Raw genomic sequence first — 26,128 nt, 5'->3', positions numbered from 1 at the left:
GTGCTCGTTGAAAGCCATTGCTCAGGGTAGAAATACCAATTTAAGCAAAACACAGAAAAGAGGAACGTTTTTAATTAATCTCTGGGAGGAGAAACTAGAAAAACCGGGCCGTGAGAAATTGACTGGAAAAAACGATCCATGCAAACATGATTTCTAAGAGAAAATGGATGTCGGGGAGTGGTAACTCACAACTGAAACTCCACTTGCGGGCTCATTGCTCTGCTCGTGTTTGCCCTGGGAAATTACCTTCCAGTCCGGGCGGTGGCCACCGCCTCCAGATGCGCTCCGGGCCGCAGGGCGCAGGCCGCTGGCCCGCGGGGGCTGCCGGGGCCTCGAAGGGGGGGTGCGGCGCCGCTTCGCATCGCAGGCGCCACGCGCTGCTAGGCCAGGTGTCGAGAGTCACGTGTCAGGCCGGCGGCCGTTAGGCGCGCCTGCGCAGGCTCTTTGGGAGTCGCCTCCAGGCGCGCAGATCTCCCGGCATCCTCGGCGCCACTTTCCCGCCAGGACCAAGCCGAAGCGGTTTTCTCCGAGTCCCGAGCCGTGACTACCGGTTTTGACGCCTCCTTCCGCCATGCAGCGTGAGTCCGGGAAGAAGAAGCCGGAAAAGGGGGAGAAGCTGTTTGACCCCGTGTCGTTCGGGAAGGACCTGCTGGCCGGCGGCGTGGCGGCGGCCGTGTCCAAGACGGCGGTGGCGCCCATCGAGCGGGTGAAGCTGCTGCTGCAGGTGCAGGCGTCGTCCAAGCAGATCAGCCCCGAGGCGCGCTACAAGGGGATGGTGGACTGCCTGGTGCGGATTCCGCGTGAGCAGGGTGCGTACAGCAGGCCGCGCCGGCTCCCGCCCTGCGGACACGGCCGGCCGAGCCTCGGCGGGTCTGGTAGTGCTGGCTTTGTTTCTGAGCCAGCCAGAGTTTAGGTGGCCGCCCTGGCCAAGAAGGCCTTAAACGTGAGCCCTCTTCAGGCGGGACCACCCACCCGCCTGCCCTTCCCGTAAATGCCTCTGTTCAACAGGACTGGCCAGAACAGACAGACAGTAGCGGACCTCTCGGCATTCAGGGAGGTGACAGTGGGTACTGTATTATAAGTAAACTAGTGCTTTCAGTTTGCTGCTTTACCGAAACCGCACACTTGTGACCGCCATCAGAGCTTCCCTTTTAGTGAAAATAAGTTTTGCATCTTCTTGATAACTACTGAAGACTTAAGCCTAGGATTGAGGTATTCCCATCTGTGTAAAATATAAGGGCTACTAAAAAAAAAAATCGCAAAATAAATTTTATCTAATGTGGTAATTTTCTTTTATTAAAGTTTGCTGTTGGGTCACACCCATAGATCATAACTACTAGGAAGGATGGGTTGTGAGGATTGCAGTCCAAAGCTATTTTGGGTAGAAGAGTCTATGAGGCTTTTCTCTCCATTTAATCAGCGAAAAGCCAGGTATGGAGTTGGGCTCTAATGTGACAATGCCAGCCTTGAGTGAAGAGTAGCACTAGGCTCTGAGTTCAAACCCCTGTACTGGCACACACAGAACAAAAGTTTTGCAAAACAATGAGCAAAGCACAAAAGTCTTGCATGTAAGATTAGAATTACCAATTTCCCTTTTTGCATCAGACCTTTTTTTTAAAAAAGGATTCATGTAATTTTTTTTCGTGAAGACTGAAATGATTTGAAGAAGTAATTAGAGTATTTTGTGGAACATTGCTGAAAAATGGCTTTTAAGTTAAGTACCATGATAGGCTTATCAGAAATCTTAGCCACACTTACATTTGGGTTCCACTGGGGAACAAAAATCCATAGGAACGTTAAAAAGGAAAACAGACCTATTGTATTTTAAAACAAGAAACAGGAAGTGAGTTTACACACAATTCTTTATTTTACTGTTAGATCTAGGATGGTGTTCTCCCCCCATGCAAAGTACCATCTTATAGTCTAAGCTACTCCAGAGATTGAGGCAGGGTGCATCAATAGAATCAAAAAGTGCTTGGCCAGCCCGGACAACATATTAACTCTGCCTCTTTAAAAGAAAACTTAAAAAACAAAACCAATATCTTTTTTCCCTTGGGATGTAGGAAAACTTTGAAGTGTGTGGACTCCAGTGAAATTTTAAAAGCATCTAGCTATATTTAAAATTTCCACCTGAGAGGGAGGAGGCAGGGAGATTACAAGTTCAAAGCCGACATGAGTGATATAGCTAGGTTATGTTAATAATAAAATAAAAAGAATGATCATATGGGCGCTAAACTTACATCTTCTGTTGTCAGTGTTTTACATGTCCCCATTCTCATTCATTTTATTAAATTTCCCATTCTCTCCAAGGATTGTACATAAAAGGCATTTGCATCTCTCCTGGTCTGTGTTTATTCTAAGACCTCCTCCAGAGGAGTCTGGGCCTTTTTATTGTTAGCACCTCTCCTTTACATATTTAGGCAGTAAAGTATTCTGGCCACATTGCCCCTGATCAGTGCTGATTTATTTTGCATTTTAAATGTTTATAAGATTTTTGTGAGTTTGTTAATTGAACATGTAAGCCAAAGCATATTCAATTATGACTCTTGTAATGTTAGTATTTTGTTGTTGCCTGAGCTTTTTTGCTCAAAGCTAACAGTCTACCACTTGAGCTGCAGTTTTTTTTTTTTTTTTTTTTTTTTTTGGCCAGTCCTGGGCCTTGGACTCAGGGCCTGAGCACTGTCCCTGGCTTCTTCCCGCTCAAGGCTAGCACTCTGCCACTTGAGCCACAGCGCCGCTTCTGGCCATTTTCTGTATATGTGGTGCTGGGGAATCGAACCTAGGGCCTCGTGTATCCGAGGCAGGCACTCTTGCCACTAGGCTATATCCCCAGCCCCTTGAGCTGCAGTTTGACTTCCAACATTTTGGTAGAAAATTGGAGAGAAGAGTCTCAAGGACTTTCCTGCCTAAGCTTTAGGTTCTTGAACTGAGATCCTCAGATCTCAGCTTCCTGAGTAGCTAAGATGACAGATGTGAGCAACTGTCAGTTAACTCAAGCACCCAGTTGGGGTTAATTTTAAATACTATACTGATTGCTGCTTTCTTTATTCTCCAAGATGGGATGACTATAAGCAAAATTTTAAGAGGTTTTCTATTACATATGAGACATTTTAAAAAATTAGTATAATAGAGACTATGCTAAGGAATCAGTAACTCACAACATGGAAGCATTTTGGAAACTTATAGGGACTTAGTACATATGGATATAATCATAAACTACCATGATACGAAGTGTAAGGATCAGGAATGCTACATATCCTGTACAGGTTACACCTATACAATGTTATCACCCACTAGAAAAGCCTGTTTATGGTTATCTAAGCCTAGCACCTAACTCAAATTTATTTCTGAACTATCTGGGCATGCATAACTTTATAAATAGATTACTTTCTTTTGAATATTTGCAAAGGACTGACTTGGGTCTTATTTTCAGGCTTATACTAGAAGTATACTGTTTAGATTATCATAAACTAGTTGATGATTTTCAACCTAATAAAAATAACCAGGATTCCTGAAGAGCTAACATACGTGGTCTAGGAAAGCTCTAGATTATAATAACTATGAATTTCAAGAGTTACATAGTTGTACATTATGAATTATGAGTCAGTCATAGAAAATGAGAAGACTATTGATATCAAAGGTTTCTTTCAAGTTAGGTGCAGAGCCTCATCTATAACCTCAGCTACTTAGAAGGTGGACATTGGGATGGTACAGGCCAGCCCAGGGAAAAATATTAGTGAAACATCATCTTAATCAATAAACTGAGTATGGAGGTACATATTTTTTGTCCCTATGGAAAGTCATAAGTAAGAGGATGGTAGTCTATGGCCAGCCTTAGGCAAATACATGAGAACCTACCTGAAAGATAACAAAAGAAGAAAAAAAAGACTAGGTGTGTAGCTCAAGTGGTAGAGCACCTGCTGAGCAAGCATAAGGCCCCAAGTTCAAACCCCAGTAGCACCCTTGAAAAATGATTTATTTCAGCAAGTGTGGTATAATCCCAGATACTCTGGAGGAGACAGGGAAACCATAAACTTGAGGCCATGCTAGAAAGCCATAGCAAAGTTAGCAGGATTCTACCCCCAACCCCCAAAAAGCAACAAGGCTGATGAGAATATAGTGAAAGTAGTGTGTGTGTGTGTGTGTGTGTGTGTGCACGCGTGTGTGTATGAAAATAGAACAGTAAAACACATTGGGATTGTTTAAGAAGAGAAAATGGGGAGAAAGGCTGCCCTCATGCTAGGCTGGAGATGTGGTTGAAGTGGTAGAGTACCAGCTAATCTAACAAGCCTAGTAATGCCCTGAATTCAAATCCCTGTACCAGCCAAAAAAAATTGCATCCATTATGATGGCTCATGCTTATAATCTCAGCTTTGTAGTGATTAGGAGAACCACAATTGGAAGTTAGATGGGAAAAGTTATCAGGACACCATCTCAACAAATAAGCAGAGTATAATGGTACTCTTTATAATGCTAACTGTGTAAGATAAGTTAGGTAGACTGTGGTCCAACACTGACCCAAGGCAAAATATCTGGACAATATTTAAAGCAAAAACAACAACAACAAACAAACATCTGGGAGCATGGACTAGTAGTACACCTGCCTGCACAAGGCCCCCAATTCAAATTCTAGTATCTAAAAAGAAAAAAAATACAAAAACAAGGGCTAGTAGCATGATTTCAGTGATAGAGCACATGTCTAGCATAAGCAAATCCCTAGCTTCAATCCCAAACATCAACAGCAACAAAAAAAATCAGTCTCTCAGTAAGACCTGTAGAGATTTCCTTGAATTGAAAAGGATCTCTTTTCCTAAATTTAAACCCACATTCAAAATGGTTTCAAAACATAAATACAAGAGCACTTAGGATTCTTTAATCCCTTTCTCTTTTTTTTTTTTTCCTGCCAGTCCAGGGGCTTGGACTCAGGGCCTGAGCGCTGTCCCTGGCTTCTTTTTACTCAAGGCTAGTACTATACCTTTTGAGCCACAGTGCCACTTTCAGCCTTTTCTGTTTGTGTAGTGCTGAGGAATCAAACCCAGGGCTTTGTGCATGCTAGGCAAGCACTCTACTGCTAAGCCACATTCCTAGACCCTCATTATTATAGGTATATGTACAGAACAATAAATTGATATATGTTCTTTCTAGTCTGCTTGTAATGGCTTTGTCATAGGAATTATACATCAAAATTTGAAGATGAGATGTAAATTTGTGGGTGTGTGTGTGTGGGTGTAGAGGGAGAGAGAGAGAGAGAGAGCTCATGCCATTTCTGGGGCTTGAACTCAGGTCCTGGGTGCAGTCCCTGAGCTTTAATGCTCAAAGCTAGCATTCTGTCACTTGAGTCAGCGCTACTTCCAGCTTTTTGGCGATTAATTGGAGATAGTCTTGCAGACTTTCCTGCGATAGCTGGCTTTGAACCCTGATCCTCAGATCTCAGCCTCGTGAGTATGAGTACAGGCATAAACCACTGGTACCCGGCTGAAGATGAAGTAAAAGATTGCTAGCCTTTGGGAAATGCTAGTGAGCTCTGCTTTTATACTACTAAAGATCTCTGAATTCAACTGATAATGCTTTCCATTGATTTTTAGTTATCCAAAACCCTTTATTTGAAATTAACAAAATTGAAACAGGCTGTATAGAATTAGAAAACTTTTCCTTATGGGGAGAGTATGCTTATAAAATTTAAAGTCAAATTTGTTAAAATTAGAAATTCTTAATAATAATGCATTATAGATTTACATACTTATATGTTTACCTCTAGGTTTCTTCAGTTATTGGCGTGGCAATTTGGCAAATGTTATCAGGTATTTTCCCACACAAGCTCTAAATTTTGCTTTCAAGGACAAATACAAACAACTTTTCATGTCGGGAGTTAATAAAGAAAAACAGGTACCTATATATTTCAGTTTCTCTAAAATTTTGTAAGAAATCAGTGAACTTGTCTTGTGATGGTTTGTGATGTTTTGATAAATTTCAATATATTCAGTTATAGAAATGTGTAAAAGGAATTCTATTAGCTTTAACAAGTTACACTGACTCTATTATGTCTTTACTAATAGAGAATTCTTTTTGTTTGTTTGTTTGTTTGTTTTGGCCAGTCCTGGGGCTTGGACTCAGGGCCTGAGCACTGTCCCTGGCTTCTTCTTGCTCAAGGCTAGCACTCTGCCACTTGAGCCGCAGCGCCACTTATGGCCATTTTCTGTATATGTGGTGCTGGGGAATCGAACCCAGGGCCTCATGTATACGAGGCAAGCACTCTTGCCACTAGGCCATATCCCCAGCCCTAATAGAGAATTCTTTTGGCTAACTATCAAATGTAATTTTCAGCTTATAATTACTGATTTTCTTAAGCATAAAAAAAAAATCAAGAGGGCTGGGAATATGGCCTAGAAGTATAGTGCTTGCTTCGTATACATGAAACCATTTTTGCAAGTGATAGAAATCATTAAAGGGCAAGGTAAATTTCATCGTACAAATGAATGATTCTTAAAGTATTCACTAGTAGCTATCAAAAAATTCAAGGTTGATTGCCTCACATACATGAAGCCCAGGGTTCCATTCCTCAGTTCCAATTACAAACAGTAAAGAGAGAACTAGCATGTAGCAAAGAGTCCAAGGCAATCTAGCTACAAGCTTCTAGTTCTCTTCCTTAGTAGAATTTCATACTTTTCCCAACAGCTCATGACAGATCATGTAATGTGTTCCCAACCCAGTGAGCTTCCTGAAACCTTAGTGTTCACAGAGTATTTATTCAGTCAGTTGCATAAGTGTAGAATGTGACTGACCGTAGCATCTCAGTATGTAGCCTCCTTTAAAGGTCAGACTTGCAGCCTACCCAGAATCCAGGCATACAAAAATAAGTACCATAAATCACAATGTTAACACAAATATTCCAGCAACATATTGACCTCATTCCCATTGTAGACATTGAAATGGATTGATAAATGTTCTCTCTCCCTCTTTAATGGCAATCTGACACCAGGTCTTCCCATCAAGGAACTTTACAGAAGACAAAACTTTCTGTGACCCCAGAGAAAGGCCTGATGATCTTAGTCTCAGCTGTAGATCCTGAAACAACGCTATGATACAATTCCAGCCTCCCCTGCCAAGCTGTGGACTATGAACACAGAGCCTGCCTAAAGACCCATATAGTGATCCATCAGGAACAAGATAGAAGAAGCCACTTCTGTCAGCACTTGTAGAAGTACAACCATTTGAAAACCATAGAGCAGTCCCTTATCATAGCAGAAGCTCTTGTATTAAGGTTTTGAAGACATTCTAGTCCACTCAATGACTAGATAGGATCCACACCTGCTAGAGATCCTGTAAGAGGCCTACCAACTGCAGTCTCCACTGAAAACACAGAAGCAGACTTGTTATTTGGATCGAATCTCATGATACTAAGCACAGTACCATTTGAAACTAGTATTTAATGAAACTAGTCAATAAAGACTGTTAAGAGTTTGCTCCTTCAAATGCACAAAATCATGAACGACAACATGGAAAATAAAAATTAGGCAAATAACACTGCCAAAGGAAACTAATAAAGCTCCAATAATTGCCCTAAAGAAATAGAGATATAAAACATTGCCTATAAAACAATTAAGATAATCTTAAAGAAACTTAATAAGAGGAAATGCAAAGAAAAACAGAAAACTAAATCAAAATAGGAAAATAATGCATGAACAAAGTGGGAACTTGCTGAAGTAGAAAACTAAAAAGGAATCAAAACTGGGTGTCCTTGGCTCATGCCTGTAAATCCTAGCTACTCAGGAGTCTGAGATCTTGCAGTTCAAAGCCAGCCCAGGAAGGAAAACCTGTAAGACTCTTCTCATCAATAAACTACTCAGAAAAAGTCAGAAGTGGTACTATGGCTCAAGTGGTAGAGCGCTAGACTTGAGCCCAGAGAGGCTCAGGTAAAAAGCCTAGGTTCTGAGTTCAAGCCCCATGACCAGCCATTACAATAAAAAAGAACCAAGTAGAAATTCAGGGACTAGAGAGAATGGTGACAGAAATGAAAAAGAACTTCAACAATTGATTGACCATGCAGAAGAAAGAATTAATGAACAAGTCATTTGAGACTGACTAGAAAAAATTAGAAAAAATAAAAATTGAAAGAACGAGTAAAGCATGAGGACTTCTAAGATACCATTAGACATATACATGTATAAATTGTTGGAGTATAAAGAGGAAAAAAAGGAAGGGAGCCTTTTTAGAGAAAATTTGTCAAATCTTGGGAGTAAAATGGACATCCAGATTTAGAAAGCTTGGAAGACTCCAAGCAAGATCAATATTAAAAATAATACCCAGATGGGGCTGGGAATATGGCCTAGTGGCAAGAGTGCTTGCCTCGTATACATGAAGCCCTGGGTTCGATTCCCCAGCACCACATATATAGAAAATGGTCAGAAGTGGCGCTGTGGCTCAAGTGGTAAAGTGCTCGCCTTGAGCAAAAAGAAGCCAGGGACAGTGCTCAGGCCCTGAGTCCAAGCTCCAGGACTGGCAAAAAAAAAAAAAAGAAGAAAAAAAGAAAAAATAATAATACCCAGAGCCACATTATAATTGTCAGAAGTCAAACCCAAAGAATCTTGGAACGCATCCAGAAAGAAGAAAGTCATCATGTGTAAGAGCCTTTATAAACCTATGAATGGAGTAGGGATATGACTTAAGTGTGCCCAGCAAACATGAAACCCTGAGTTTAAACCCTAGCACTTCCCAAATTTAAAAAAAAAAAAAGCCATATGAATGGACTATTCAATAGAAACCTTGCAAGCTGAGAAGGAGTTGGACAACATATTCAAAACACTAAAAGAAAAAAAAAGCCGATTATTAGGGGCTGGGAATACAGCCTAGTGGTAAAGTGCTCACCTTGTAAACATGAAGCCCTGGGTTCAATTCCTCAGCACCATATATATAGAAAAAGCTGGAAGTGGCGCTGGGGCTCAAGTGGTATAGTACTCCAAGGCCCAGGACTGTCAAAACAAAACAAAAAGCCAATCATTAATACTATATTTGTTAAAGTTGCCCTTCCATGATGGACACACACACACACACAAAACAGGCACTCGTGGCTCATGCCTGTAATCCTAGTTACTAAAGAGGCTGAGATCTGAGGACGCCCTGCTTGAGAAAAAAAAGTCCATTAGAGTATTGCCTCTAGTTAACTGCAAAAAGCTAGTAATGAAACTATGGCTCAAGTAGTATAATGCAACTTTGAGCAAAAAAACAAACAAACAAAAAAAAAACTAAGGAACAGTGACCAGCCAGAGTTCAAGCTCCAGTACTGGCACAAAAAAGACAAAATCATCCCAAGAGCTGAAACCTGAAGTTCATGAATCTAGCCTTAGAAGAAATGTGAAAGAGGATTCCATGAGTTGGAATTAAAGTATACTAACATTAAAAAAAAAACATACTAACATGTAAATGTCACTGGAAAAGGAAAACACAAATTGAGGATATTCTAATAATGTAAAGGACATATATACATTCTTTTTTTTCCAGTACTAGGGACTGAACACAGTTGCTAGACAAGCAAGCTCTACCATTTGAGCCATGCCCCTGGCCCTTACAGCTTTAGTTTGTTTTTCAGTTATGGTTTCTCACTTTTACCTGGACAGCCGCTGATTACAATCCTCCTCCCTTGCCTCTGAATTAGCTGAGGTTATAAGTGTGCACCACCAAGGCTTGTACATTATTTGTAATTCTAGTGTGTCAGCATCTAAACTACATCTCACTTGAGGGCATGGGAGGGAGGGTTGGGCTAGGTGGAGGGGAGAGTAATGGAATAGTGACACTAATCAAAAGGCATCGTATGCATAAATTGGCAGGTTGAATTGAAACCCCTTTGTACAACTATTGAAAGTAATTTAATTTTTTTTTTAAAAAAAGCAAACTGTATCTTCCAGGAAACAAAGGCTAGGGGCATATTTGAGTTTTACAGAAATTACCTAATACGTGTGAGGCCTTGTATTTCATTCCCAATATTACAAAAAATAGATTACATGAGTCTGAGGATATGCAGGAAAATATTTTGGGTAACATGGTATGTGTTATCATAGAAGTTTGTTTTATAACAGCAGCTTGTGGCTAGACTCTGGTGGCTCATGCATGTAATCCTAGCTTTCCCAGGAGGTTAAAATCTTAGGATCAGGGTTCAAAGATAGCTTGGAAAGTCCATGAAACTCTTACCTCCAATTAAACACCAAAAAACTAGAAGTAGATCTGTGACTCAAGTGATCAACTGCTAGCCTTAAGCAAAAATGCTCAGGGATAGCTCCCAGGATCTGAGTCCAAGCACCAAGATTGGCATACACACATAAAATAAGTGCCTTGTAAGTCTAGTTTTATTTTGTTTGCATTTTATAAAATAAGAGTTTATGGATATTTTAATTCTAGAGTTTAGTAAAGTCTTTATTTTTTTTGAAATGTGATATTTTGTATTTGGTCAATATTATTAGCGATTTGTGCTAGCCATTATGTACTGGCTCTCTTACAGATATTGAAGCAAACACAGCTCTTACATCTAGTAAAGTCTTTTTAAAAATTAATATGTTTCAGTTCTGGAGGTGGTTTTTGGCAAATCTGGCTTCTGGCGGAGCTGCTGGAGCAACATCCTTATGTGTAGTATACCCACTGGATTTTGCCCGAACCCGTTTAGGTGTTGACATTGGAAAAGGTATGAGATTCTTATAAGTATCCTTTCTTCTTTGTGTTATGCACTACAGAAGTATGCTCTATCATTATTACTGCCAGATACAGTCCAAAAATTTTATTCTCAACAAGTTTAGTGTTACAGGGCTTAAACTATGCTACTTTTTTATGTCTCCTTATAAAAGAGAGAGATTATACTGTTACAATGAAAGACTGAACATAAAGGCTGCATAAAACTTGGTTTCATTTTTTTTCTCTGAGATTTCTCCATATACCTTATTCTTGTTACACTATGGTTACGCTTAAGTGACAGGTGTACAGGTGATTACCTTTTCCTTTTCTCAGGTTTTTTCCTAGTAATTTTGGCCCATTTTAGTGAAATTCAGATTGATTGAATTAGATTGCTTTTATGATAATTTTCAGTTTATTTCCTGTAAAATTCTACTAGAAATCTTGATTTTACTTTAAAAATGGGAGGGTCTTGTTTGTGTCTTCATGTTAGATTTCAAGTTGGCAGTTTCAGTATTTAAACCTTTAAAGTGTTTGATTCACTTTCATTAAAATGTATATTTAATAAATAATGTTACTAATAGTTTTAAATTATTTCATTTTAGGTCCTGAAGAGAGACAGTTCAAGGGCTTAGGTGATTGTATTATGAAAATAGCAAAATCAGATGGAATTATTGGCTTATACCAAGGATTTGGTGTTTCAGTTCAGGGCATTATTGTGTACCGAGCCTCTTACTTTGGAGCTTATGACACAGTCAAGGTAATTTCAGGACTTTAACTTCTGTATATTATATGAGTGATTTATTTCTTTTTATAATCCTAATTAGTAATATATTCAGCATCTATGATTCTTTTTTTTTCCTTTTGCTGGTCATGGGGCTTGAACTCAGGGTGTGGGCACTGTACCCGAGCCTTTTTGTGCTCAAGGTTAGTGCTCTACTACTTGAGCCACAATGGCATTTCCAGCATTTCATGAGTAGCTTATTGGAGAGAAGAATCTCACGAACTTTCCTTCCCAATCTGGCTTTGAACCTCAGTCCTCAGAACTCAGCCTCCTTAGTAGCTAGAATACAGGTGTGAGCCACTGATGCCTGGCCTTTACGATCCTTTCGTGTAAATTTTTAGATGATAAGATGAAGGATAAGAAATTATATTTGCCCATGCATATTTACCATAACCTAATTAATTTTTAAGTATAGTGTGGATCTGACTAAATCTGTGTAAAGTATCAAGCTTCTGTGATGTTTTCACTGTATGCACACCATGTTGCAAGTGGAAATAATATCTTTTTTTTTTTTTTTTTGGCCAGTCCTGGGGCTTGGATTCAGGGCCTGAGCACTGTCCCTGCCTTCTTTTTGCTCAAGGCTAGCACTCTGCCACTTGAGCCACAGCGCCACTTCTGGCCGCTTTCTGTATATGTGGTGCTGGGGAATCGAACCCAGGGCCTTATGTATATGAGGCAGGCACTCTTGCCACTAGGCCATATCCCCAGCCCCAATAATATCTAATTAGGCTTATATCCTACAAAATCTTTCACATAAAGACATCTAACAGATGTTCTTATTTTACTTTATTACATAGAAAGTTTATACATTTTACATAGAAATAATCAATTTACTATTATCATTATGGGAAATATGAAAGGTTTAATTAATTAAATGCTACTACAGCTTGGTTATCTACTGGATACTTAGATTCTTTGGGTTGTCTTGCATTTTGCCTTTTCATTTTAGATTTTAATTTGTTTTTGTTGCCACTCCTGGAGCATGGACTCGGGGCCTGAGCACTGTCCCTGGCTTCTTTTTGCTCAAGGCTAGCACTCTACCTCTTGAGCCACAGCACCACTTCAGGCTTTTTCTATATCTATGTGATGCTGAGGAATCAAACTCAGGGCTTCATGTATAGGAGGCGAGCACTTTACAACTAGGCCATATTCCCAGCCCCCTTTATTTTATATTTAATAGCACTTCCTTGAAAAAAAGAAAGATTATGATAATGGCTACTAGTTTTTGAACTACTACTTTGTTTTTATAAATCTTATACCCTTTATGTTCTGGAATGTCTTAAAAATTCCCATTGGAGAATAAGTAGCCTAGAAATGGTTAAGTAATTTGCTTTAAAATAACAAGCAATAACCCTGTACTCTAAATTACTACAGCAAAATGTGCCCAAAGAGAAATAATGAAATTAATATCAGCATCATTTAATAAATAAGATTAAACTTAAGCAAAATTTTAAAATAATATATATCTGCCCTTCCTCAGTATAAATGTAGTTGAATGTCATTTTTATTGTTTTCTGGACAGATCAGTTTTAGGTTTTAGACTAATATGTTAATAGGAAAAAGCCTCGCCAGTATACTTACCTAATAACAGAAATTTTTATGTGTACTCCACTTCAGCTTTTCTCTGTTATCTCCAATAGTAGTTTTGAAATGTACAAATGTTTCTCCACTAGCTTAGAGCTGCAAAGGTAATCATCAAATATTATATGTTGATGAAAATAGTTATCATTCTTTTTATTTTTTTTTCAACTCCATAAAGAAGATTTTTTTTTTTTTTTTGGCCAGTCCTGGGCCTTGGACTCAGGGCCTGAGCACTGTCCCTGGCTTCTTCCCGCTCAAGGCTAGCACTCTGCCACGTGAGCCACAGCGCCGCTTCTGGCCATTTTTTCTGTATATGTGGTGCTGGGGAATCGAACCTAGGGCCTCGTGTATCCGAGGCAGGCACTCTTGCCACTAGGCTATATCCCCAGCCCAAGATTTTTTTTTTGGTTACTGTCTGCTACATTCCCAATTTTAGGTGCCATTACTAACAAAGCCATTTTGATAGCAAGTATGCTCTTTTTTCTAAATATACTTTGAAGTTTAGTCATATGAATCATTCTTCTTTCTTATTGCCTTTGCTACTATTAAATACAACTAGTTTATTGCATTTTACATATATTATACCTCTTATACACTTATAAAAATTACTTTGACTTAAGAAGTTAAGATATTGTAAAAACTTGGTTACTTGATACATTTTTCTTCCTAGGGCTTGTTACCAAAACCAAAGGAAACCCCATTTCTTGTCTCCTTTATCATTGCTCAAATTGTGACTACATGTTCTGGAATACTCTCTTATCCCTTTGACACAGTTAGAAGACGTATGATGATGCAGGTATTTTATATTTAATTCCAAACTTAATTGGATGTTCTAATATTTTTGATATGCATGTGTAATTTATTGAAATTTCAGAGAGAGCTTCACAAAGATACAGAGCATTTGTTTCACTTAGCTAAATAAATATGTGCCATTACATTTTTATATGTCATATATTTATTTCCATCCTAATATGCCATCAGCCAGCTGAGTACTCATCTGGCATCAGAACAGAAATGCCTTCTATTCTGGAAGCATATATTGCTTGGAGGGTAGAGGTGGATGGTAGAGATTGGATGAGTATGTCTATCTTAAACTGAAATATTAAATTAATTAGCATAAGTCCATTATCAAGCTATTGGCATAATTATTAGTTATAGTTTATTTTGATAAATGTAAACAATTCTGAACTCTAAGGATGAAAGTTTATAATACTTTGTGTTCTAAATATAAATCCCTAAATCAAAATTTTGAAGATTTTATCTATTATTGCTACTTGTTAATTCCTCCGAAAATATCTGAATACTTAATCTATGCTAAATTCTGGTGACATTAACAAGATAGAACCTGTACCCAAACTCATAGTGTAGTATTGGAGACATACAATTAATAGAAATATGTATCAGTCCCAGGAATGCATAGAAAAGGGATGCCCACATACTTAAGGTAGTCAAATGTCACCTCCTAGAAAAATCTCAGTGAATAAGCTTTCTTTAGAGAATAAGAGAGCCTTCTAAGCACAGCAGTGGGGAAAAGTAGTTTGAGACGTTCACTATAGTCATCACATGTTTTATAAGGGCAAATGAAAATAATCAGACCAGAAAACTAAAATAGAAATGTAGTACTTATGATGTGTCATAATTGTGCTAAGCGTCTTTTACTTTAACTCAGTACATTCTCAAAACTATCCAATGAGAGTAGGTTAGTATCATTGTTTCTACATTTTGTTGTTATTATTGGTCATCATAGGGCCGAGCAAAAACTCTACCACTTTGAGCCACAACTCCACTTCCAGGTTTTTTTTTAATTTAATTTAATTTTATTGTCAAGATGATGTACAGAGGGGTTATAGTTACATACTTAAGATAGTGAGTACATTTCTCATCAAACTTGTTATTTCCTGGGGCTGGGAATGTGGCCTAGTGGTAAAGTGCTCGCCTCATATACATGAAGCCCTGGGTTCAATTCTCCAGCACCACATATACAGAAAATGGCCAGAAGTGGCACTGTGGCTCAAGAGGTAGAGTGCTAGCCTTGAGCAAAAAGAAGCCCGGGACAGTGCTCAGGCCCTGAGTCCACGCCCCAGGACTGGCAATAAAAACAAAACAAACAAACCAAAAAAAAAAAAAACTTGTTACTTCCTCCCTCATTTTTCTCCAATTCCAGTTTTTAGATGGTTAATGAGAGTTAAGAAGTCTCATAGATTCAGTTCTGAGCCTTCTTAGTAGCTAAGATTCTAGGCATGAGCCACTAGTACCTGGCTTTATAATCATCCTGGAAAAATCAAGTAGGCCAACTAAAAGTCTAACCTCTTACTTGACTCATGGATTATTTTCAGAGCTTGGTTCCTTTTATATCTGCCTATAACTAGTTCTAGTTTAATACATTTACACCTTTAAAATTATTTTAATTGATATATGTATTTATAGGTTACAGTCTTATGTTTCATTGTATATATACAATGTACTCAATCAGAATAATAGCACATTAACCACTCCAAAGACTATAATTTCAAGCAGGATGCCAGCCTGTAATCCTAGCTACTCAGGTGGCTGAGATTTGAGGATCATAGTTCAAATCAGCCCATGCAGAAAACTCTATGAGACTCTTATTTCCAATTAGCTAACAAAAAGCCAAAAATGGAGCTTTAATGTCAGCTTTAATGTTAGCATGCCAGCCTTGAGTGAAAAAGCTAAGGGAGAGTTTGCTGGCCCTTAAGTTAAAACCAAAGTACTGGCACACACACACACACACACACACACACACACACACACACACACACACACACAAATTACTAGAATGTCTTTATAGTAGGAATATTCAAAATCCTACATGGCATGATTGTTGACAACTGTACTTTGACTATGGAAGAAAATATCCTTGTTTTTGGAAGTATTTAAAGATAAAGGAGTGCTGCCTTTGGCAGCACATATACTAAAATTAGAATGATACAGAGATTAACATGGCGCTTGCAAAATAGTGACATGCAAATTCATGAAGAGTTCCATATTTAAAAAAATAAAGATAAAGGAGTGTGATGTCTACAACTACTCTCCAAATGACAACACAAAAACATTGGGGGTTCAAATTAGTGTACTAGGGATGCTATAATAAGTACTATAAACTAACATTTATTTTCTCACAGTTCTGAAGACTTGAGATCTAAGACCAAGGTATTAGTTTCTTCAGAGGGCCTCTTCTTAGTTTATAGATGGTGATTTTCTTCCAATTTCTTTTCATGGGCCTTATAAAGATAGACACAGTAGGGTTCATTCTAGTGATCTTATTAAACATTAATTACCCTTAAAGACTGTTAAAATACAGTCCCACTCTGAGGTACTAGGACTTAGTTTTCAACCTGTAAATTTGGAGACATGTTCATTCAATAACAGGACTGTTTCAGCTGGGTGCTGGTGGCTCACGCCTGTAATCTTACCTACTCAGGAAGCTAAGATTTGAGGATCATGGTTCAAAGCCAGCCAAGGCAGAAAAGTCCGTGAGACTCTTATCACCAATAAAAGCACTCAGAGAACCAGAAGCAAGCAGCACTGTGGCTCAAGTGGTAGAGTGCTAGCCTTGAGCTGAGGAGCTCAGAGACAGTGCCCAAGGCCAGAGTTCAAGCCCCATGACCGATCAAAAAAACAAACAGGACTCTTTCAAAATTTTTGTATTTTATATTCTACAACATTGTTGTTCCTATTAGAAGTACTCATATATATACGTACTTTGAGGATTATTTACATACATAGATGTCTATTTGGCAAATTATAATTTTCTCATCAATTTTTAAGCCTTTTGTATTTTCCTGTTTTTCTACACTCATTGAGACCTCTACTTTAGTTTTAAAGCAAAGAAGTAGTAACTGATTACCTTTTTGTTCCTGATTTTATAGGGGATACCTTAAATATTTTAAATTAACTTTGGGGTGGGGGAGTTGTAATCATTCTTTTATCATGTCATAGCAGTTCTTCTCTGTTTGTGGTTTACAACTTTTCCTGTTCTGGGACTTGATCTCAGTGCCTCACTTGTGGCTTGGCTTCATGCTCATGGCTGGCCCTCTACCACTTGAGCCATACCTCCAGTCAGGTATTTTGCTGGATAATTGGAGATGGAGTCTCTCTAACTTTCCTGCTCAGACTTTGAATCATGATCCTCTGATCTTGGCCTCCTGAGTAGCTAAGATTATAGGTGTGAGCCACCAGCCTTGCTGGGTTTCAATTTTATATGGGGGAGGTGGGGGCATGGGGCTTGAAGCCAGGGTGCTGTTCCTGAGCTCTTTTATTCTAGGCTAGCACTCTACCACTTTGAGCCACAGCCCCACTTATAGTTTTCTGGTGGTTAATTGGAGCTTAGAATCTTAGAACCTGCTCAGGTTGGCCTTGAACTGTGATCCTCAGATGTCAGCCTTCTGAGTCGCTAGGATTTCACCAGCACTTGGAATCTTTTGACTTTTCCTTCCTCCCTTCCTCCCTCCTTCCCTCCCACCCCCCCTTTTTTTTGCCAGTCCTGGGCCTTGAACTCAGGGTCTGAGCACTGTCCCTGGCTTCTTTTTGCTCAAGGCTAGCACACTGCCACTTGAGCCACAGCACCACTTCTGGCCTTTTCTGTTTATGTGGTGCTGAGGAATCGAACCCAGGGCTTTATGCATGTTAGGCAAGCACTCTACCGCTGAGCCACATTCCCAGCCCATCTTTTGACTTTTGATATACTTACTTGTTTATTCTAGTGGTTATTTGATTGTTTTTCAGGTTTATATTTTTTCAAAAAATGTTTATTTTGGCCATTGTTTTCAATACTAATTAAGTTCCTTATAAGTTACTATTCTAGCTTGATCTTACAGATATAGTTAAGGAATTCTATTGTTTTCTTTGTTTTTATAGTACTTGATTTGGAATCCTTTGTGCTTTCGAAGCAGGTACTCTACCATTTGAGCCATGCCTCTAGCCCAGTTTTCAGAATTTTCTGAGAAGTTTTTTTTAATAGCAAAGTGTTATTTTTCTATTCATTTTTGCTCTTAAATTTTCACTTAACTGTGATGTAACAAAAGGATGACTCAGTCTGTGGGAAGTTATCCTTTACCATTTAGTCAGTTTTCAAATGTCTGAAAGCTATGAATATTATCTAACCACTAGGTAAGGTATGTCCACTAACTCAACAAACATAGTGATACTTTTATCTATCCTTAGTGCTGCCAGAAAGAAATCTTAAAAGATATCAAGATAATAAAAAGTATTTGTTTTTCTTTATACAGAGCGGTGAGTCTGAACGGCAATATAAAGGAACCTTAGACTGCTTTATGAAAATATACCAGCATGAGGGAATTGCTGCATTTTTTCGTGGTGCCTTCTCCAACATCCTTCGTGGTACAGGGGGTGCTTTGGTGTTGGTGTTATATGACAAATTTAAAGAATTTCTTAATATTGATATTGGAAGTAGTTCATCAGGAGTTTGAAAAAAATACATGCATTTAGGCATACAGATCACAGCTATATGATAGTGTATTTTGATAGTGTATTATTACTGTCAGTATTTCTTACAGTGCTAGTTCTATAACAAAGCATAAGCTTTTCAAGGATTTACATATTAAAAATCAGATAAATGTGAATGTCCCTTCCACTTGCTCTCAAACTCAACTCAGTGAGATTTTACTTTTATGTAGTTAGTATAAGTTGCTTCTGTTAATTTAAAATTCTTTTCTTACATGTATGATAAAATTAAATTATATAATGCTGAATCTAAGAAACAATAGTCTCTTTTTTAAGTTCTTGTTCATTTAATGTATCTGTTTTCCCATCTTTTAGAAATCATATGGTATAACAACTGTTTCTTAAAGATCAAGAGTTATCATCAGGGGCTGGGAATATGGCCTAATGGCAAGAGTGCTTGCCTCGTATACATGAAGCCCTGGGTTCAATTCCCCAGCACCACATACACAGAAAATGGCCTGAAGTGGCACTGTGGCTCAAGTGGCAGAGTGCTAAATAATATTTTTAAGTCCTTCAAATTATACTTATTCTTGGCTATGTGGATGAGATATTCTGTGCAACTTCCCTTCATGCACAAAACTCCACATAGAATTCACCAACAGGTACTCAAAAACTAATTAATTTAAAATTTGAGATGAAACCACACAAGTTAATACAAAAGTCTATGCTTCCTATGTAGTAAACATGATCTGGTCTGGGGTCAGCAAACGTAGCAAATTTCATGGCTATAGTTGGTTATAATAGAGAGGAATGTCTGAACAGTTGAATACTATTATCCACATATAGATCATTGGTCCCTTCTTGCTCCCTTGAGAACACTAGTACCCCAGTTTCGAATGATGATACTCATAGGTTAGCTCTATGTAGCAGGTAGATTGAATGGCCATTCAGGATCTAAGCTATGGAGGGATAGGTGATCCACTACACTCCTGTTTGAGTGGAAAACTAGTCATGGTAATGCAGTAGTGTATATTCTCAGTTAAAATATAAATATTGTTGGCAGTCATAATTCATATAGCCAAAAAGGACTGGGAAAAGACTGATGGATTTTATTCTATAACAAAGTCATGGACATGCTGGAATTAACATTTGTAAACACCAGTCTGAAGTTTCTGAGATTGATGCTCATTTCTACATACTAGGGAATACAGTCTTTATAACAGAATAGAATATTACAGTCTGGAAAAGAATACCTGGACTGTAATTGCAGCCTTGGATGTGGCTAGGCAAAGGGCTGGAGTGGCAGTTCTTATCAAAACTATAGAGGTGGCTTTGGTGGTTCTCATGCCATCCTTTGTGTGGTGATGTATCACCCAACTAGCAATGAAGATTATGAGAAATACGACTTCACTAAGGAGAAACCCTGGATAGCAACTGAAGGAAATATTTATACAGTGGGGGGATTTGATAGCAGTTTGGGAACACAGAAAAAGCCTAAAATGAATAAGAACACCTATACAAGATTTTCTAGTTTTAACAAACTCAAGATCCTCTCAAAGCAGTAATGTAATTGTGTTTGATACAGGTACATTTGTGAATAGAGTGGCAAAACAATGCTTTTGCATGTCATATTTTAAAACATGATGTGTGTACTTTCTGTGTTTGGAAAGGAATGCAAAGATCTGTTTATTTATTTTATTTTTTTGCCAGTCCTGGAGCTTGAACTCAGGGCCTAAGCACTGTCCCTGGCTTCCTTTTTTGCTCAAGGCTAACACTCTACCTCTTGAGCCGCAGCGCCACTTCTGGCTTTTTCTGTTTATGTGGTGCTGAGGAATCGAACCCAGGGCTTCATGCATGCTAGGCAAGCACTCTACCACTAAGCCATATTCCCAGCCCTGTGTTGTTTTTTTAATTATTAGATTTCTTTGGTTACTCTTTGGAAGTTGATATTTGATTTGATTGGATACATCATTTCAAGAAGTTCCTTCTCAACATATGTTTTGCCAGTTTAGACATTTGTTGACTTGTCCCTCAATGTGTATTGTTAAGGAAGAGGAATGAGGAGATGTTTCTTTTAAATTCTCAGAATATAATCTTAAGAGTTTGCCCCAACTGCTTTTTTTGACAATTCAGTATCAAGGCTTACTTGATGATTTGGGGCATTTGAAACAATAGTTTGACATATTTAGACGTCTTGAGATAGTACATCTTTAGCAGAAAATAAGTGAAATATATTATCTTGTGTCTAATTCTTTTATTATTATTATTATTATTATTTTTTGGCCAGTCCTGGGGCTTGGACTCAGGGCCTGAGCACTGTCCCTGGCTTCTTTTTGCTCAAGGCTAGCACTCTGCCACTTGAGCCACAGTGCCACTTCTGGCCGTTTTCTGTGTATGTGGTGCTGGGGAATTGAACCCAGGGCCTCGTGTATATGAGGCAAGCACTCTTGCCACTAGGCCATATTCCCAGCCCTAATTCTTTTATTTTTAAATCATTTACAAAGCATTTCAAAATGGAAGGTTGTGACCTAAAAAAGTAATTTTAAACTAATGGGTTTTCCAATGCAGTTTTGTGTTTTTTTTCTGCTCAAGGCTAGCACTCTACCACTTGAGCCACATGTGCTCCACTCTGGTTTTGTTTTTCGTTGCTGTTGTTGTTTTGGTGGTTGCTTGGAGAGAAGAATGTCACTGACTTTCCTGCTGGTGCTGGCTTCAGTGATCCTCAGATCCCAGCCTCTTGAACAGCTAGGATTTAGTTACTGGTGCCAGCTGTGTATGCAGCTTTTATCAGAACTGCTTTTGTACAGTTTTAATATATATGTGGTAAATACTACTAATAAATACTTAGTGTCTTTAGGTGTATAATGCTACACACTTAACATACAGTGCCCAAACCAGCACTTCCTTATACTTGTAGCACCTGCAAACACACTAAGGGTAATTTGCAAAAAATACTTGCAACATGGGATTAGTACCCAGAAGCTGTTTCTGTGCTCTCATTACTAAAAATTTGTGGATTTTTTACCCCATTAATGATGAGCTTAAGGTATTTGTGGGAGATATTCACCTGACATATCTTACATCTGAAATAAGGGATGGTGCAGTTTTTTCTCCCTCCAATGAAAGACAAAATACACAAGAACCTAATGAGTCCGCTAGGATGAAATAACTGCTTGGTATCTAATGTGTTAGGAAAAAAACAAATATTTCTTCAGATGTTCCACTAGTCCTTTGCCACCTTGCATATCTGTTTCAAAAATAACCAACAAGCAATTTATGGCATCAAAATGTATGAATTAGGGCTGGGGATATGGCCTAGTGGCAAGAGTGCCTGCCTCGGATACACGAGGCCCTAGGTTCGATTCCCCAACACCACATATACAGAAAACCGCCAGAAGCGGTGCTGTGGCTCAAGCGGCAGAGTGCTAGCCTTGAGCGAGAAGAAGCCAGGGACAGTGCTCAGGCCCTGAGTCCAAGGCCCAGGACTGGCAAAAAAAAAAATGTATGAATTAGGAAACAAGAAAGACTGAAAATGAACTGAAGAATCAGTTAAAATACAGAAGGGGATAAAAGCAGATGAACCAAAAAGATAGTAGTCATAGTACCAAAAGAAGAAACACAATACATAATATTAAGAATGAAAAAGATGTGTAGGGGGGCTGGGGATATAGCCTAGTGGCAAGAGTGCCTGCCTCGGATACACGAGGCCCTAGGTTCGATTCCCCAGCACCACATATACAGAAAACGGCCAGAAGCGGCGCTGTGGCTCAAGTGGCAGAGTGCTAGCCTTGAGCGGGAAGAAGCCAGGGACAGTGCTCAGGCCGAGTCCAAGGCCCAGGACTGGCCAAAAAAAAAAAAAAGAAAGAAAAGAAAAAGATGTGTAGTTATGTATTTTATTTTTGCCGGTTTCCATCCTCCATAAGTGATTTTTAACTCATAATCAACTTCGCTGAAGATTTACATAAAGCTTAAATTTTTAATAATATAACCACTATCCAATAGCACCAATCATAAAACTATAATACTAAATTTGACCAGTGATCACAAATCTACTCATAAGTCCAGTCCAAGATGGTTTATATGCTTATCAAAACGTCATCAAAGACAAGAAACTTCCATACTACTAGTGTAATTTGGTATCAAAAGGGCAGTTAAGGTAGGAAAATGAGACACCCACCCTCACTTGTGAGTATAGATGCAAATGCGAAATCACAAGTCAAATCTACACCTCAAGTCCATATCACTACAAAAAGCCTGTTACTTTTTTTTTTTGGTCGTTTGTGGGGCTTGAACTCAGGGCCTGAACAGGGTCCCTGAGCTCCCTTGTTCAAGGCGAGTAGTACTCTACCACTTTGAGCCACAGCCCCACTTCATTTTTCTGTTGGTTAATGGGGAATAAGAGCCTCACGGACTTTTCTGTGGAGCTGGCTTTGAACCGCGATTGTCAGATCTCAGCTTCCTCAGTAGTTAGGATTACAGATGTGAGCCACCAGCTCCCCAACCTGCTTGTTACATTTTTACTACGAAGTATTCTCACACCCTCCTGTTATTTGTAGGGAATGTGGTAACTTCTTGTTCCTACCATCAACTGTTTTACTTTGGTATTTTACTTCATGGGAAAAATCATTCTTCCACCTCAGGTCTCACAGACATAGGAAATGGAATCAGAGACTTGAATGATCCTAGTAGTTGCAGGATATTCGGGAACCAATCTAGACAGCGGTAGCTCATTACCCTTCAGGATGATGACTGGATGAGGCAACTGAGTCGTGGAAGCTATGCGGCCCCAGAGTTCTGTTAGAAACAGCAACAACGAATCCCTGCGCTGCTTTCGCACTGCCTGCTGGGAGGCCAAGTCTGGTGGAGTAGAGAGACCTGAGTCTACTAGGGCACAGGACATCTGCATTACTCAGAGGCATGGTTAAGTTAGAGAGACCAGAGCTGAAGCAACACTGTGAATTCCAGGGTCCTCGGTATTGCCCTTGAAAATGGATTTGTCATTCATCGTAACAACCCTAGTAGGCATTATAACCACACTTGCTGCTGCTGCTATAGTATTGTTCATGGTGAAAAGTCTAACTTCTTTAAAGAGGAAACCTATGCACAGGATTACTACAAAATCTGGCACTAACATGCCCATTTTTAAGCAGTCAACCGCTATGGAACAGAAACCACACAAGAAAGTGGACACAGAAGGAACCAAGAGAGAATTAGACATCAAGGAACACGGAATGACCGGAGACGTTAACAAAAAGGAACAGGACAGCCAAACTTGGTAGGTAAAAATGCCACTTGTTTAAAAGTGCAGACACTGGGGCTGCCTGTCAAAGGAAGAAGGAAGAGAGCCTACACCGGGCTCCTTCCTTTCCTGAGGCCAGATGCAGGCCGATTTCAGGTGAAGCCGGTGTACAGGGCGTCCGAGGAGAGGGTTGGAGCTTTCGGGGAGACGACGAGGGCTTCCAGTGCGCTCCAAGAGCGAAGAGCTGGGCAGAGGTTCGAAGCTCTGGTTACATTCGACCCGACTCGCTGAACCCACTAACGTGTGCAGTCCAGGGGTCGCCCGGGGCGCCCTGCCTCACCCCACCCCGGCCAGGCACAGCGGGCACCAGGCACAACAGGAGGCCACGCCACAGAACCGGGCGCCCAGGGCGCCACCTCACAGAGCCGGGCGCCGGGCACCCAGGGCGCCACCTCACAGAGCCGGGCGCCGGGCACCCAGGGCGCCACCTCACAGAGCCGGGCGCCGGGCACCCAGGGCGCCACCTCACAGAGCCGGGCGCCGGGCACCCAGGGCGCCACCTCACAGAGCCGGGCACCCAGGGCGCCACCTCACAGAGCCGGGCGCCGGGCACCCAGGGCGCCACCTCACAGAGCCCGGCTCGCCGCCAGGGAGGACGCGCCACCCGCGAAGCGCGGCGCGCCGCACGGGGGCCCGTAGGGGCGGCAAGGCCAGCGGGTGGGTACACGGATTCCGGCCGGCCTCGCGGCGCCGGGCGGCTAGCGCGAAAACTCGGGGCGGGCTCCCGCCGCACTCGGACGTCGTGCCGGGCGCGGCTCTGGTTGCCCAGCGACCCAGACGCCGGCCTCGGTCACGCTCGCCAGCGGCACGCCGGGCCGCGGGCCTCCCAGTCCCGCCGGCTCGGCGCTCGCCTCCGGCGCTCGCGGTCGGCGCCGCCTTGCCTTCCCCTCCGGGTCCCCTGACGAGCCACGCGGCGTCCGCGGTCCGGGTTTTCCTCGCGCCTGAGACGCCTCCCGCAGCCGTTGCCCGAGCGCAGACGGCTGCGGCCGAGGTCGCGGCCCCGGCAGTCGCGGGCCGAGCGCCGGCTCGCGCGCCCCCGCGGCCGAGCGCGCAGGCGCAGATCCCGTAACCGCCGGTTGGAGGCGGCCGAACCGCAGTGGCGAGGCGGGGGCGGCGGGACGCGGCCGCGGCGCTGGGTGCGCGGCCTCGACCTCCGCAGTTGCGCGGCGCCCGGCCCCAGATTTCGGAGTCGCCACGCGCGTCCCCTCTCCTGTGCTTCTCCTAGGAGTCGCAGTGCCCGCGTCGCCGGCCGAGGAGACGACGCGGGTCCAGCGCCAAGGCGCTTGGGCGGCGGGATGTCTGTGGTAGGCATCGACCTCGGCTTCCTCAACTGCTACATCGCCGTGGCGCGGAGCGGCGGCATCGAGACCATCGCCAACGAGTACAGCGACAGGTGCACTCCGTAAGTGCGGGCGCGAGGGCGGGCTCCCGCGCCCTCGGGGACGGGCCGCGCCGGGCGGGCGGCGGGCGGGCGCGCGCCCGAGGCCTGGGTCCTCGCCGCGCGCCGGTCCTGCCGCGGTCCTGGAGAGGCGGCGGGCTCGGCGGGGGCCGGCCCCGCGTCCGAGGCGTTCCTCCTGCCCCCCTCCCCATCTTGGACCACCGCCCCAGGAGCTGCGGGAGGCGCCTCCGCCAAACTGGCGAGGTGTCTGAGAACTTGAGATGAGCCGACCGGCCGGTCGCTGGCCTCCTGTAGTGGTAATGGACTTCGCTGAGAGAAAGTGGTGGGATTCGATCCCGCTACCCGAAGGGTTCTCGACAGTGAATGGTGGGAGGGCCCGGCGGCTGGCCTGTTCAAACACGCACGTGGGGTGTTTCTGTTAGGAACCCTCCTAAGCGGCAGCGTTTGTCATGGCAACATGTTTCCACACGATCTGGAGTTACTCTGGGAAGTTTGTGTCAGAGACTATCATGGTTTAGCCAGAGGTGGGCTTTTGCTACCTGCCATTTTATGAGGAAATTTTTGTTTGTGTTCGTTTTCGTGGAGAAATAATTTGACCTTTGTGAATAAACAAAAACAGTATATTTAAAATTAGAATAAACCTTAACCCAGACCAGTGTTCGTCTTTACATCCTTTACAGTTCTATGAGTAGTGTAAAAATAGCAGAACTGGAACTTGATGCAGACTCTACTTTTATTGCTTTGCAAATAGATTTTGTAGTTCTTTTTTCTGTGTTTACCTACTATATTTTTTTCTATTTGAACTTTGTATGTTTACATACTCAAAGACTAGCATTAATCCAGTAATCCTCATAGTACTGTTTGAACTCTTGTTTCTCAGCTTTACTTTTTCTGGTGTTTATACACAATAAGAGCCTAAAGTAATAATTGTGATTAATGATTTGTACATTCTTTTCTACAAAATATTTTTAAAGCTACAACAGAT

General features: G+C 41.4%; 2 protein-coding genes and 1 non-coding gene across 4 annotated transcripts in view; all 3 read left to right on the top strand.

Moving 5' to 3' along the window:
• The first annotated feature begins 416 nt into the window (after nucleotides 1-416).
• On the top strand, nucleotides 417-18,743 carry Slc25a31 (solute carrier family 25 member 31). Its single transcript, XM_048333537.1, has 6 exons — nucleotides 417-809; nucleotides 5,759-5,886; nucleotides 10,555-10,672; nucleotides 11,262-11,416; nucleotides 13,692-13,817; nucleotides 18,271-18,743. Exons 1-6 carry the CDS (start codon nucleotides 572-574, stop codon nucleotides 18,469-18,471), a joined length of 966 nt encoding a protein of 321 aa, XP_048189494.1. The 5' UTR covers nucleotides 417-571; the 3' UTR covers nucleotides 18,472-18,743.
• On the top strand, nucleotides 15,930-16,033 carry LOC125341740. Its single transcript, XR_007209074.1, has one exon. It is a non-coding gene; the product is annotated as a U6 spliceosomal RNA (small nuclear RNA).
• A 5,618-nt stretch (nucleotides 18,744-24,361) lies between the features above and the next one.
• Nucleotides 24,362-26,128, top strand: part of Hspa4l (heat shock protein family A (Hsp70) member 4 like) — a 58,349-nt gene continuing 56,582 nt past the window's right edge. Inside the window, exons 1-2 of one of the 2 annotated variants that reach the window (XM_048333539.1) lie at nucleotides 24,362-24,401; nucleotides 24,970-25,146. In XM_048333539.1, coding sequence (XP_048189496.1) covers nucleotides 25,040-25,146 — 107 coding nt within the window. In that variant the 5' untranslated portion in view covers nucleotides 24,362-24,401; nucleotides 24,970-25,039. Of the gene's footprint in view, nucleotides 24,402-24,913; nucleotides 25,147-26,128 lie in introns of those variants that run through there. The other variant, XM_048333538.1, reaches the window with a different exon arrangement.

This window comes from Perognathus longimembris, chromosome 24, assembly GCF_023159225.1.
Source record: "Perognathus longimembris pacificus isolate PPM17 chromosome 24, ASM2315922v1, whole genome shotgun sequence".
Taxonomy (NCBI): domain Eukaryota; kingdom Metazoa; phylum Chordata; class Mammalia; order Rodentia; family Heteromyidae; genus Perognathus; species Perognathus longimembris.
The sequence above is the reverse complement of the archived record's forward strand: the minus strand, read 5'-3'. Positions and strand labels throughout refer to the sequence as shown.

Bases quoted from the DNA above. Each gene is read 5' to 3' on its own strand.
- Slc25a31 (XM_048333537.1), top strand. From the start codon at position 572: ATGCAGCGTGAGTCCGGGAAGAAGAAGCCGGAAAAGGGGGAGAAGCTG. The intron at 810-5,758 runs GTGCGTACAGCA...GTTTACCTCTAG, and splicing joins GCGGATTCCGCGTGAGCAGG to GTTTCTTCAGTTATTGGCGT. The intron at 10,673-11,261 runs GTATGAGATTCT...ATTTCATTTTAG, and splicing joins AGGTGTTGACATTGGAAAAG to GTCCTGAAGAGAGACAGTTC.